The sequence below is a fragment of the Phalacrocorax carbo genome, chromosome 6 (assembly GCF_963921805.1).
Source record: "Phalacrocorax carbo chromosome 6, bPhaCar2.1, whole genome shotgun sequence".
Lineage (NCBI taxonomy): Eukaryota > Metazoa > Chordata > Aves > Suliformes > Phalacrocoracidae > Phalacrocorax > Phalacrocorax carbo.
The window spans coordinates 50598379-50612313 of record NC_087518.1 but is presented as its reverse complement, the minus strand read 5'-3'; the positions used below and the strand labels follow the sequence as shown (position 1 = coordinate 50612313).

The window sequence follows — 13935 nt, the reverse complement described above, 5'->3', positions numbered from 1 at the left end:
GACTTGGGGACAGGCCCTTCCTACAGACAGTGTGTTGACACCAAACTGCAACTGAAGACTACCCACTAACCATCTCCCAACTCATCATCCCTGCTCTTCCAATAGCAACTCCGAACCCCAGATCCCAGAGGCAACTGTCCCGTCCAAGATGCTCCACAGCTCTACCAAGCTCCTCCATGCCCCATGGATGTTCTTGTACCAAACAGCCAAGGCTAGACAGCATCCCTTGACCAGCCCTGAGGATCACACATTCAGGACTGTGTTACGCTACAGAGAGCTCAGGGCAAAGCACAGCCATGTTTCCCAGAACAACCCCATCCTCATCCTAGCCCAAGTTCTCCTGCAAAACACAAAACAGGCTTTTTGTCATTTGCTAGGAAAAGATGAAGCTTGCTTAGGGTTTCTTGATCCATGTTTCTCTAGAGATGGGAAACAAAACAGAGTAGCAGGCCACTGATTCCTGTGCTAAAAATCCAGCAGTCCGAACAGGTATCAATGCAGACCTTAAGCTTCAGGAGCAGCAGGTCCAAAACACGAATGTGGCCCAGATACCCAAGAGCCAGCAGACAAAATGAGTGGGAGAAGGGAAACAGGGAGACCAGTATATAGGCAAAGGGGATACCCTCAGTTTGCAGTCGCAGCCCCATACCAATCATTTTGGCATAAAAGAGATCTCAAACTCATTTAGGTCACAGTCCACCTCTTGAAAACCTAGAATCCACCCACCAAATTCCATCATGCTTTGTTATTAAGCACTTAAAGCATACACAAGGAGGGACGGAAATCGTCTCCGTACATACAGCAAGGACCAAACACTTTATTAGGGTAGAGGAAAGAGCATCATGCCTGCAAAGCACCCAAACATCACATGCCCCTTAGGACCCATGCAGTGGGCACTCCTGGAAGAGGCTGACCTGCCAGTGTCTTCAACAATCATGAGGAAAATAAAGGCGATAAGCAACACTAGACACCCACCAACCGAGCTAAGAGGATGAAGCATTTCTCAGGAAACAATCGGGTTCTCTAATAACAGGGCTGCAGCAGCGGCATGAAAGAGAGGGAGGAGGAGCAGGCGGGGAGAAAGGGACTAGCTGGATATTTATCCCATCTTCATCTTTGTGTTATCAGTACCCCGGTATCAGCATTGTTCAAAATGGCTGCTTAGATGGTTGCCAGCAGCAACAACAGAATTGGTCCATCTGCTGGCATTCTCCCTAATCCATCTCAAACACTCGTCGTCTTTTTAAATGCACGCAGGGGAAAGAAGGAAAAAAAAAAGTCCGCCTTGTACAAAGAAACAGAATCCTCCTATAACAGAGCCTTTTAACTAGATTTTATGCCACCCCTGTTTCCAGGACACACAGACAAAAGTTAATTTTACGATAAAAGAACCAGTGTAAGGTGCTTTTTTGTTATGAGATCAGAAAGCAAATGGAATTTGAATTGTCTGCAGTGGCATGTATCTGACAAAGATTAATTTAAACAGATATTGTCTCTGAAACCAAAGTCCATTGAACGGCTTCACAGCCTATCAACCATGCGAAAGCAGCTCCTTCAGCAGCACTGCTGACTCCACCACTTTCTTTAAAAATGGCTTAACCTATTTCTTGTAAGATAAAAGGTCATATATAGTTCTATTTTACAAACCCATAATAGCCAAAGCCACACCAAGCGAGGACAATCGGGAGAAAATAATAACGGGGGGGATTTCCTCCCCCTTCACAGACAGATGCTCGACACTTGCTGGGTATTTTTCAAAGCGCGCCGGTAGCGAGCGGCTGCAGTGCCGCCGAAATGTTTCGACATCCTTAGAATAGGATAAAAACCCCGGGGTCGCCAGTGCAGGATGGAGTAGCCCACCCCGGGGTGAAGATGCTGCAGCAGGGCAGCTCTCCACAAGCAGCATGGGATGATTCTTTCGAAGGGATATAAAGCCATAAGGATGCAGGGAGGAGAAGGCGGGCTGCCAGCTCCCTTGGTCCCTGGGCCATGCAGACAGGGGCAGGCAGGAGGGGAGAAGCGCTCCTCCCCGGGCGCTTGCTCACCCCTCCGGCCCCTCTCTGAACACTGGGGTATTATTTCTCCTTTTAATCACAAGAAACAGATCTGTGCATGCCATCGGCGGGCTGTGCGGATGGAGACAGCTGCTCAGACTTCAATGGGACACACGCACACACAGGAAAAAAGGCTGCAGAAATCCAAATCTTGCAATTTCTTCCCTTTTTATTTCCAGTTTATACAGAGCACCGCAGGGAAAACGCTACCAGACAGTTTCAGAGCATTTGATACAGCAACGACCCAGCTTTGGGAAAAGAACGAAGGAGAAGCAAAATAAAAGATGACAGCCAAAAGCACTTTTAATATAGTTTCAGTACTTTCAAGAGAAAGCTTCTGTACACAGAGCAGCCAATGAACTGCTACCAAAATAAACACAACTGGCTTTAAAAAAATTAAGAATTTATTTCTGATGATAAAGAAAATCAAAAGAGACGAAAACCAGTGAGTGAGACAGAAAATAAATTTCTTTTTCATCCTCCAGACACACTACTTTTAATTTGGCATCCAAAGCCATTGTAGTTCATTAATGCAAATTTTATTTATCTCGGGAACCCATTTGTTGCTCTGCTACCCCTTTGACAGGGCACTCATCTTCATCAAGACGCATCCATAGCTAGGGCACAGCACGCAGCACCTCCTGCGATCCCTGCCTTTAAAAACCACATAACACCAATAATGAGTAATGGCTATTATTGGCATCCCGAGCAGTCACCCACACACCGCCATCAGCTGAAGGATGGAGGCCAGGGATACTGGACGGCATCCGGAGCGGAGGCACAGCCTGTCCTGACCTTGCCAAGGTCCCAGACACCAAGTCTCCAGCATTCCCATGGGGAATCCCTCCCCACCAGCAGCTGTGGGGCACAGGCACCGTCTCCAGGTGCAAAGACAGCAGCCAGGCAGATACCACACTACATCCTGCTGAGCAAACCTCAGTGATGATTAGCAGCCCCCGGTCAAACAAGCTGGGTGGCATTGGTGCAGGCAGCTCGTTACGGGCATCCAGCAACAAGCAGGGCATCACAAGCCCACTCACCCATTTTAACCCACGGCTGACAGCAGCAGGACATTTGCAGCACAAGCTGGACCAACATATCTGCGTGCAACCTTCCTGGCATCCCAGCAGATCTACCTCCTAAGCACATTCATGGCTTTGTTTTTAAATGATGTGAGAAATGCCAAAAAAAAAGAAAGAAAAATCCCTGGCAACTTGCACCTAGAATGCGACAAGTAAAAGCCCAGGATTTCATTAATTTGTGCATTACTTCAAATGCACCATTTTACAATGACTAACCCAAATCCTGCACAAAATCCTAAGCCTTAAGCTTGAGACAAAAAAGCAACTGCTCTTAAAACGCAGCACTAGAAAATCCATTTGGATAGAAATGTGGTGGTGTCATGCACAGGTGAATCCTCAGCATTTAATAAAACACACCCACCACACCAACCAAGTGGAATCTATTCATGTTTAAACATCAGGATTACAAAAAAAAAGCCTTTGAAAAATTGCATTCTTGCTCCTGGGACATTTCATTGCAAAACCATGAAGATGCTTTCGCCTTTACATCCCCCAAGAAGTGGTTTTTCAGGACCTGTGTGTCTCTGTGAGATGTTAGTAGGCTCCTTCCCAACTCCTGTTGCAAAGGCACAAGTAGTCAGGGGCTCAGCCTGTACATGAGACCCTATCCTTGTGAAAGCCAGGTCAAAAATCAAGTGGGTCTCAGTTCTGCCCTTCTGAGCATGCAGGAGAGCATCTTCAGGACCTCAGCAGCTCTGCCAAGGGACAGGGAGAGCTCCCCACCACCACCAAACATCCTGGCTCTAACAAGGTAAGTCTTGTCTCACAGCACTTAAGGTAGCCCAGGTTTGGTGTCTTTGAGTTTTTGTTTTCATCAGAACACAGATCAATTTCTACTGATGCTGATGCCAGAGAAAGCCAAGATGCAGCAAAGGCAGGAACCAGTTACTCAGAGAAGCCACTTTCGTCCTCTCCTCTCATCCCCAGAAGACCAGGAGTATGACAACCCCATGACATAGCCTCTTCAAGACAGCATCAAATGTAAGGTAGGACATACTAGAAGTTCATTTTCATACCCTCAAGATAGCTATTCCAGACCTCCAGCTCCTTGCAAACCAAAGCCATCCATACCAGCCTCAGACAGGGAGATCAATGGGGAAACACAGGTTCAACCATCATCTGCCTCCTGCTGAGCAAAGCCAGGAGAGGACCCCAGCACCCACCTTCCCAGGTCCCCAGCAAATCTCACCCATGGCCCCACCAGAAGAAACAAGCAGTGTGAAGAGACGGGGGAGCAAGCGAAGGCTCTTTCCATCCCCTTGCCCAGGACCTTACGCAAGGTTTGCTCCTCAGAACGTGGCCAGAGGAACAGAAAGCAACGCCTGACACCCCTGGGAGAAACAGCAACACCCCTACATCTCCAGAAGAAAAGTCACCTGCTTTAAGCACAAAGCATCATCATGCAGCAACAAGCCTCGGCCTCTCACTGAAAACCCCGGGCTCACCTGCCTTGAGAGGGTGAGGAGATGCTGCTCCCCCCAAAATCCCTGCTCAGCTCCTCACCCACACAAGCTACTCCAGCCTCAAGGGCAGCAGGGGAGATGCAAAACTTGCATCACCGCTAAACACAGAGCTCTCCATGTAACCTAAATGCAAAAACAACTAAAAATTAAACGTGAGCACAAGGTTGGCCACACAGTCCATCTGAGCTAACCCCAGACGGGAGCCGGTCTCCTGCTGGGAAAGGGGAGCAGGACATAACCCCAAAACCATTGAAGACGTGCCACCTCCCCCATGGACCAGGTCCTCCTCCAGGGCTAGGTTCACATATATGCCAAGGAAGCACATAAGCCCATGAACTCTCTCTTCCACCCTAATGCTACCAAGATTTTTTTTTTAATATATATATTTATATATATATATAAATTATATATATATAAATATATATATATAAATATATATAAATATATATATATAAATATATATTTTTATATATATATATATATATATTTCCAAAGCAAATTAAAAGCTGACACACCACAAGAGACGATTCACAGCTGAATGTGTCTTTACAGAGCAATAGGATAGATGAGCTCATTTAAGTTTTCCAAAAGTCCTATCTGAGGTTAGGGGGACTAATCATAAAACATCTAACATCAAAGCAAGCGTCAAATAACAGCAAAGCACATTCCCTTGCACAAAGCTTCAGAAACAAAGCACGCAGGCACATGTGGTTTATGTTACTGCAGTTTTAGCACAGCTAAATGTTTCCTAAAAGATTCGCTCTAGATGTGAGCAAAATTAAAATCTGCTGTAAGTGACATGTGTTGGAAGCAGAGAAAGCCAGTGTCTCACCTGGGCTAAGCTTTGCAAGTGTGTAGGTAAGCTAAGAACAAACTCCTATTGCCTGCTCAAGCCAAAAACCAGGACTTGTTACACTGAAAAACACTTCAAACCTAAAGCCAAAACTAAATATTTTATTTCTTGTGCTTTATTTTTCAGGTCTCTAGCCCCTTTAAGCTAGCATCCTTTTACCTGGAGTAACTAACCACCCAGTTAAAAAGATGTCCCAGCTTCAGAAGGTCTGTTTATACTCTTAAAAAGGACTCAAAAGCCAATAAATCAATCTGGTAGAAAAAAAAAATTGGAATTCCAGCTGTCAAAGTTTTCCTAGTTCTCCCTGCACAACCAGCAAGAAACTCTGGCTGTTTTCATCATCTCCAATTCCAGTTTCTATAATATAGTCCAGAACATACTCTAGAAATATCTCACCTATGAGGGAGCAGCAATAAACGGATCATAAGCTTTAATGCCTAATAATCCTTCCTTTTAATTACGTATGTTAAGAAAAAAATAATTAGAAACGTAAAGGGCTTAATGTATATTTAAAGTGTGCAACAGTTTCCATCATGATAGGGCTAATGAACCTCTGCTGGCCCCTTTTATGTGGTTTAAAGTATTTTAATATACATGGTAGGATAAAGTAATCTACCCACAAAGAAAAATAAAGTAAAAATTAATTAGCAAATTGGAAACATGTTGTACAGCTGCCCCACCCAAAAACTAAGAGGATCCAGAAAAACTAAACTCCCTAAACTAAGCAGGGTGCTAAACCAAGCACCCTGACAGGGCATACTGGGTTTCAACGTGAAAAGAAAATATGCTTCATGACCCATGGCATTCCTTCCAAACCTGCTCCCACTGGATATAGCCTTAAACCTAGACCCAGGAGGAGATCGATCTTTACACAAAACAAAAGCAACCACAACTGGCCCTTGAGAGCCCTATCGAAGTGTTTTCCCCAAAATAAACAACTCTATAGAGTCGCACACACCACCTAGACTTTCAAAAACAACTGGATACAAATTTAGACACTGCCCCATACCACGTCACAGGGGAGGGAAACCAAATGCTTGCCTAAAAGCACGCATTTTTAGGGGAGAAAAAAGATATCAGAAAAACAAAAAGAGGTTTCAACCACGTTAAGAGCATAGGAACCCACCAGTATTTTTACCTCTGAAGCTGCGTTATAGCAGGCATCATTATAAATATACACCGAGAGAAGCTGGAAGCTTTTTCTTACACTATGGTTTTCAAATCAAAATTCCTCCAATTAAAACGCCAAAGGCATTTACATGTATTATTTACAGGTATCAGGTCTATCTTAACCTCTGTCCAGACAGAAGCCTGTTGAAGCAGGGTCAGAAAATCCCCCACACCTCGATGTCCAACTTAGGAACCATGGGAAGGTACCCAGGACTGACCTGTAAAGCATCAGATAAAATATTCAGGATTAATTGCAGGTTTAACAAAAAAAAAAACACCACAGGTTCCCTCCAGGTGTTTACAAAGCCAGTGCATTTTAAAGCCCTGCTTCATTGTTACTCTAACAGCAAAAGTAAATTCTGCCTATGTACTTATGGCTGGACCGCATACCTCCCCATCAGGGTACAAAGGCTTATCTGTGGGGAAGGAGCCGTAGGCAGCACACACCATATAGGTTCCTAAGCGGTTGGCTACAAGGCAAAGAACAACACAAAGCTCGATGCTTCAGAAAAAGGAGAATTCCCACCTAAAATTGCCACAGACACTCGCCCACCCATCGGCAGCCGTGACAGCTCGAGGGCAGACTGTATTATACCGGACTGGGGAGCGCAGGCGAGAAACATGGATTTGTTCTGCTGGATCCCAGCCTACTGTCAAAATCCACCAAAGGTCTTTTCTCTCTCCAAGAACCCAAGAGATAATGGTGTAAAAACTTTTGTTCATAAATATTTATGCGAGTGAACTTGTTAAAAATTAACCGCCGTCGTTAAAGGTTTTGTATCCTTTAGGATTCCCGGCATGCAGTGCAGTTGCATGCTTTATATTAAGCCTGGCATTTCTGCATTCCTTTCCTGCATGCTTTTGTCATTTGTCTAAAAATTAAAAGGAAAAAAAACCCACACACCACACACACACAAAGACAGGATCTGTACACATAATAATAAAGCAGTTTTTAAGAAGACAAAGATGCCTGTGTTCAACATCCAAGATCTTTCTTTGAGCTGGGGGGGGGGGGGGGGGGGAAGAATCAATTTAATGACTCCAGTGAGATCAGGGTTTAAGCCTCGTTTAAGTTTTACTAAGCATGAAGGAATTATTGGTTGATAATGTGACATATATGGTTTTTTTCAGATCTGCCAGTTTTGTAAGCACGAGGGAGCAGGAGCCTGAAGCAGTTTGTCCCCTCAAGTACAACCCTCACCCCTCCTCACCATCTTCCATCTCCAGAAGACCATTCCTCTTGGATTTTGGCTTTCAATTTTTCAAAGAGATTTTCCAACCACAGGGAGAAGGAATTTCACGTCCTTACAATTCTTATTTTTTCACAGGTCTGAGTCAGAAACATGACTGTACAAACATCTGATCTTTATTAACAGCAGATCTCAACTGTGCAAACCTCTGGTCACGACGCCGGGAGCTGGCGGTGTCCATTAAAGAGATCCTTAGAGGGGAACAGTAGTTTTGATTTAGCGCTGGTGAGCACCAAGCAAGCCAGTGTTGGGGTTTTATTTTTTTCCAAGACATAATGGTTCCCATATAAGCCGAAAACCAAGTTCCTATCTTAACTGCAAACACACACACGCAACCACAAAGTGTTTGTGTCTCCGGTGGCTGGAGCTCTTCCACCTCACCTTCCAGCAGCATCCGCAGGATGGATGTGGAAAGTTGGCAGAGGACATCTCAGCTGTGCCTCCCGTCCACCCCAGATAAACACGCAGCCCTTCACAGCCTTTTGTTTGTTGTAAATCTTCCTCCTCCGTCTTGGGGCTGCAAGGGGCTGCTGTGACAGGGCTGCTCCAGGGACAAACACAGAGGTGTCCGACCCCACATCACCCACCCGCTGCTGTCCAAAGAGGAGCCGCACTACAGCCAAGACCCGAACACCCCCTGCTCCGAAGGCAAACACCCACGGCGAGCATCCCGCACGCCCCTTTCGGGCTGTAAAAACAAGAGATAAATCACCCGCCGACTTTGCGGCGAGCGCTTCCAGAACATGCTGCTTCATCTAAAAAGCTGACAGTTCGGAGGACAATGGGCGCAAGCTCCGATTTCAAAGCTGGGGAGATGGTTTAGACTTGTCAGGGGTTATGAAATGCCAGAGCCAGGACCGTCCTCCCCATCCTCTGGCTCACCCAAAACAGCAGTGGAAGCACGGGGAGAGGGGGCACGCGTGATGCTGGATGCCAGCACTGGGCGTCACTTTGGGATGGAACTGCTCTGCGTGTCCTGCACGCACCTGACCCCAGCACTCACCCAGATCCATCACAGCATCGGCTAAAACCTCATCAGAGCCACGTTTCAAAGAGAAATAAATGTTAAACCCTCATTAAAAGAGAAAATTCCTTTGTACAGAACCAGCCCTGGTTTTACCTCCGTCTCCCACTCCTGCGCCGGCTGCTCACCACATCCACACCTTGGTGGGCAGGTCAATAACGCATCGCCCACAGTAAGCTATTATTTTTCCCCACACACTCTTAATTTTAAAGTTCCTGCAGAGCTACTCCTCTCCAAAATAAAATTATTTGGTTTTGAGTTTCAAAGTATTTTAAACAGACTTAGAATAATTAATCAGCTTAACGCAGCCCTTAGAAAATATTAATTCACCCAAAAAAAAAAAAAGGGTATAATCATATCCTCAGAGAAAAACCTTTTGTGCTACAGGAATTTTCACTGCATATCCTCAGAGGTGGAAGAAGAATTCTTCTGCTGTCTGCTATTTTCACGTCTCAAATGGAAAATGTTTTGATAACGGTCTTCTGAATGTAAGCTGTACCAAACGGGTTGGTTTTTTTTTAAGCTGTTTTTTCCCCAAAAGGAAGGAGGGCTTTTTAAATAAACACCTCCGAACTAACCCTTCCATACAACAAAAACCACCCTCCCTTCACTCATTCACGCCATACCCTGGCACAAAATGAATTTACATTTCGCATTTGCAAAACAAATTCTAGCCTAATGTCATTTTAATGGAAACGTGCATTTCAATCACTTCCAATAACAACCAGGAGCAGATTATTTTATGAAAAACACCGCAATTTGTTTCTCTTTAAGTATATATACAGATATAAGGCAGCTTTCAGATGGTGACAGGGACTGGAAGGAAAGGGGAAGAGGAACATTTCCTCTCCGACAATCCCCCTCCGCCAGCGCACACAAAAGCCACCTGCCCATGGAGAGAAAACACGATGCCATTATTCCCACCATCATTCCCACGGCCCCTTCGTCACCGAACGAGAGCGAGAAGGCCGCGCGTCCATCCCTGAAACACGCGTCGCGCCAGGCCGCCGGTGGTACCCGCCAGCCCACCCAACTTGTCACCCCAACCCTTCCCTCCAGTTTCTGCCAGCCGGCCTCGCCGCAGGTGCCCGAGCAGGGGGCTGCGACGGGGAAAGCGGGGGGCAAATCCCCCCCCCCGAGATTTTCCAAGGGGGGGAAAGCCCCTGATGGAGAAGACAAAGGCAAACGCTCAGAGCTGCTGGAGAGATGCGTTATGTTTATGAATCCCGCGGAAGGGTAAAGACCCCCGTGGGAGCGTGGGTGTGAGTGCTCAGGGGTGAGGAGGACCCCGTCTGGGGGCTGGGGGGGGGCCGGCAGGGCTGCGTGCCCTCCATACAAATCCCCGTCGGGTGCCTTATTTGGGGGCGGGGGAGTCTGGCTTTATTTTCCCACTAAGGCTGGACAGACAGCGTCCACGCTGCGGGCGACTGCCGGTGACACCCACCTCACCTCGGGGGGGGGTGGGATGTCACCCCCAGCCCCCCCCACCCCCAAAACCGGCACCGTCCCAGAGGAGCACAAGGCGGCCCCTGCCCTCCGGGCAGGATTTTCCTGTCAAACCACAACCGCGCCAGACAAAAGGCTGAAGTGTTTGGAGGGGATGGCGGCGGCGGGGGGGGTGGGGGGGACGAGGACGGACAGACGGACACACAAGCCCCCCGGGGGCCCCGTCCCGGCACTCACCGACTTGCAGCACGTTGTCCACCGCGCCGGTCTCCAACAGGCGGATGCCGCGGCGGAAGGGCAGCCCCTCGCCCTGCGGCGCGGCGGCGGGGGCGGCGGGGGCGGCGGGCGGCGGCGGGCCGGCGGCGGGGCTCTCCTCGCCGGCCGGGGCGGGGGCGGCGGCGGCGGGTCCCGCCGCGGCGGCGCTGGCGGGGGATGCGGCGGCGGCGCGGCCGGGCTGGAAGCTGGAGTACATGCAGATCTGCCGCTCGCTGCGGGGGAAGCTCCAGTAGACGATGCGGCGCTGGACGGGCTCGGGGATGCGCTGGAAGCGGCCCTCCACCCGCTCGAAGGCCCAGCTCCCCGCCACCCGCTTGGCCGCCGCGTCCAGCAGCGACTCGGGCTGCAGCAGGCTGCCCGCCCCGCCGCCGCCGCCGCCGCCGACCCCCGGCCCCGCCGCCGCCGGCCCCGCCGCCCCCGCCGCTGCCGGCCCCGCCGCCGCCGCCGGGCAGCAGCCGGCCAGCGCCGGAGGGGCCCCGCTGGCCCCCGCGCCCGGCCCCGCGGAGCCGGCCCCCGCGGCCCCGGGACGGGGGTGAGCGGCCCCGGTACCCCCCGCCGGGCAGGCCCGGGAGCACAAGCGCTTGGGGCCGGGGGCGCCGGCGGGCAGCGGCGGGCGGAGCAGCTCCTCTCCCTCTCCTCCCTCCGCCATGGCTGCGACCGACTGAGCCGGGCGAGGGGAGGAGAGACGGGGAGGAGGAGGGGGGCGGGGGGGGGGACGGGACGGGGAGTGGGCGTGGAGACTGGAGGGGGTGGTCCCACCGGCCCGGAGCCGGCCTCCGCCGGGGCGGGACGCTCCACAGCCCCCCCCCGCCCGCCGCGGCGGACCCCCGCTCCCGCCTGCACCTGCCGGCGGGCCGGGGGTCCGGTCCCGCGGGGCGGGGAGGGGGCGGCCCCGGGCACCGCCCCGGTGCCCTCCTGGCTGCGTCCCCAGGCGGGACACACGGGCGACGCGGCGTCCCCCGTGGCCGGAGGGCGGGGAGCGGGAAAGCCCCGCGGCTGCCCGGCCCCAGGGCGCCGGGGGGCCGGGGGGCGCTGAGGCCAGCCGAGCGCAAGGAGCTTGTGCTGAGTTAGAGGCAGCAAAGGGGCACGGCGGGGCTGGAGGTGGCACCGCTCCCCCGGGGGTGGCCGGCGGGAACAGGGGACGGCTCCTCCTGCGAGCCCGGCAGTACCCGATCTCGACGCCCGGCCTAACCCCATGCCCGGCCTAACCCCACACCCGGGCAACCCACAAATCTAACACCCAGCCTAACCCATAAATCGCCTTCGGCTTCACCCCGGGTAACAGAGCAGGCAGCAGTGCCCTACCCTTCAGAGTGCATCGCTGTTTGATTTTTCATTTAAAGCCTTGCAGTAAAGATGCTCGCCCCACACATATCTGCGGCATACTTGGGCACAGAGAAAATACCAGGTCCTGTGGCATGCTCGGCCTTTGGGAAACGAGGTGAAGAAACACAGGCAGGGCTGGCTCCCAGGGAGCTCTGCTGTGCTCTAGGTGGGGTTGTGTTAGAGCAAGGTCCTTCAGCACATATTGCCTGAGTCGGCACCCCAAAATCCAGGGACCTGGCTCTTCACCAGCCTCTGCTTCAGCAGAGGGTGATGGCAGCACCCTGGGGACCAGCACAGCATGGGGCCTATAGGGAGAGCACTGCTGCCCTGCTGGGGCTGGACACTTTGCTGCCGTGTCCAGCAGGACACCATCCCAGGATTTTCCCCAGAAATACATTCCTGTTCTTTTGTCCTGTCTAATTTTAAGTGACAAACCCCTGAGGAAGAGCAGAGCTCACAGATCTCAGAGTCCGGGTTTCTTACTTTGTTATTCTCAGCGTTCTGAGAATGTAAACCCAATTCCTTTCTATCTGCAGTTCAGTCACATCTAGACCATTACTGGTTACTCCCTTGTTGCAGAGATCTCGTATTTACTCTTACTGACAGAGCAGGAGTACATTTCCTGGAATAACAGGGCGATGCAATTAGGGAACAGGAAATAATTATGCACCTTTGCTATGCCACGAGATACCTCGAAGCCCAAGGTGTCCTTTGCAGGACTCAGAGGGAAGGAATCAGATCTCAGGCAGGTAGTGAGAGCAGGCAGAACTACTGCAATGAGAGATCTCCATTTTAGAGAATAAGCTACATGCTAATCGATGAAGGTCAGGAAGAGGTTTTCCTTGAAGGCTGAGGTGTTTGTTGCTGCTGCTGGTCTTGTTCAAGATAATCAGTGCTAACCAGTGGCAGGGCCTGGCCGCAGGCAGCACCTACACACAGATTTGTTTACGTTTTCCCCAGGAATCATGTCCCCATTTCTTTAAGCCTGAAGGGCATTTCACTCTCCATAACGGATTGTTGCGACAGGGAGCACTTGCGAGCGCAGCATTTTGCTCATCACCTCTGCTCGCTGTGGCAGTGGCAGGACCTGGAGGGATGAAAAAGGCTTTGTCCACCTCTGCCCTTCCCTGCTGCACAGAGGGACCTAAAGGGGCCATCCCAAAGCACCCTCCTGCCCCAAGGCAGAACACACCTTCCCAGCAGAGACCAGGATCTTAAGCTCTGATGGTGATGGAGGCTGTGGGCTCTGGTGTTACAGCAGCCCGACTGCCTGGGAGTTTCTGCCAGCACCCATGTCTCCCCGCAGCCACCGGCTCTGCTCAGGCAGAGGTGAGCCTGCACAAGAGCTGGGACTCAGCACCCCAGCTTGTCCAGTCCCTCTGTCACCAGTCTCTGCAGAGCTCACCTAGCGACAACCTTGAGTGTCCTTTCTTACATTGTCCCCAGACAGTGCCAATAAAGAGGATTTTAGACTTCAGCTCAAGCAGGGATGTTATTCATTCCCAATGAGCTGACTTTTCACTGCATAAAACATATAATCCAGACTCAAATCAAAGCAAGGTCGGTGCAGTGGCTGGCCAGCCTGTCTCTGAGGGGTTAGCATGTTATTTCAAAGACAAATCAATCTATTTTTCCTCTCCCTCTTCAACTAAACATTTGTTGCTCCCCATTCCTCTCCATCTTTCTCTGTCCATTTCATTACTGCCTTGAATTTCGCAAGGGGGAACTCTCCTCCTCCTGGAGAACATGGACAGATCTCTTCTCCCTGGGGAATGATGTGAAATGTCAGCCTCCCGCCCAGCCCCTGATGCTGCTCATTCAGAGCCTGGAACCAGGTACATAAATAATTCACCACATGCTTTCCTGAGCCAAGCCATTTGCTGAACCTCTACCACTGGCAGCCCCAGTACCCCTCCCAGCTTCGAGGCTGTTTGGTCGGGGTCTGCCCATGCTGCGACCCACCAACTCCAGCCATACCGGCCTGAGCACTA

At 50.7% G+C, this 13935-nt stretch overlaps 1 protein-coding gene across 1 annotated transcript in view; it reads right to left on the bottom strand.

Annotated features, from left to right (window-relative positions):
• The window catches only part of ZSWIM5 (zinc finger SWIM-type containing 5), a 101560-nt gene extending 90258 nt beyond the window's left edge, over positions 1-11302 (bottom strand). The window contains exon 1 of the mRNA XM_064455224.1: positions 10580-11302. Coding sequence (XP_064311294.1) covers positions 10580-11267 — 688 coding nt within the window. The 5' untranslated portion in view covers positions 11268-11302. The remainder of the gene's footprint in view (positions 1-10579) is intronic.
• Between the last annotated feature and the right edge of the window lie 2633 nt (positions 11303-13935).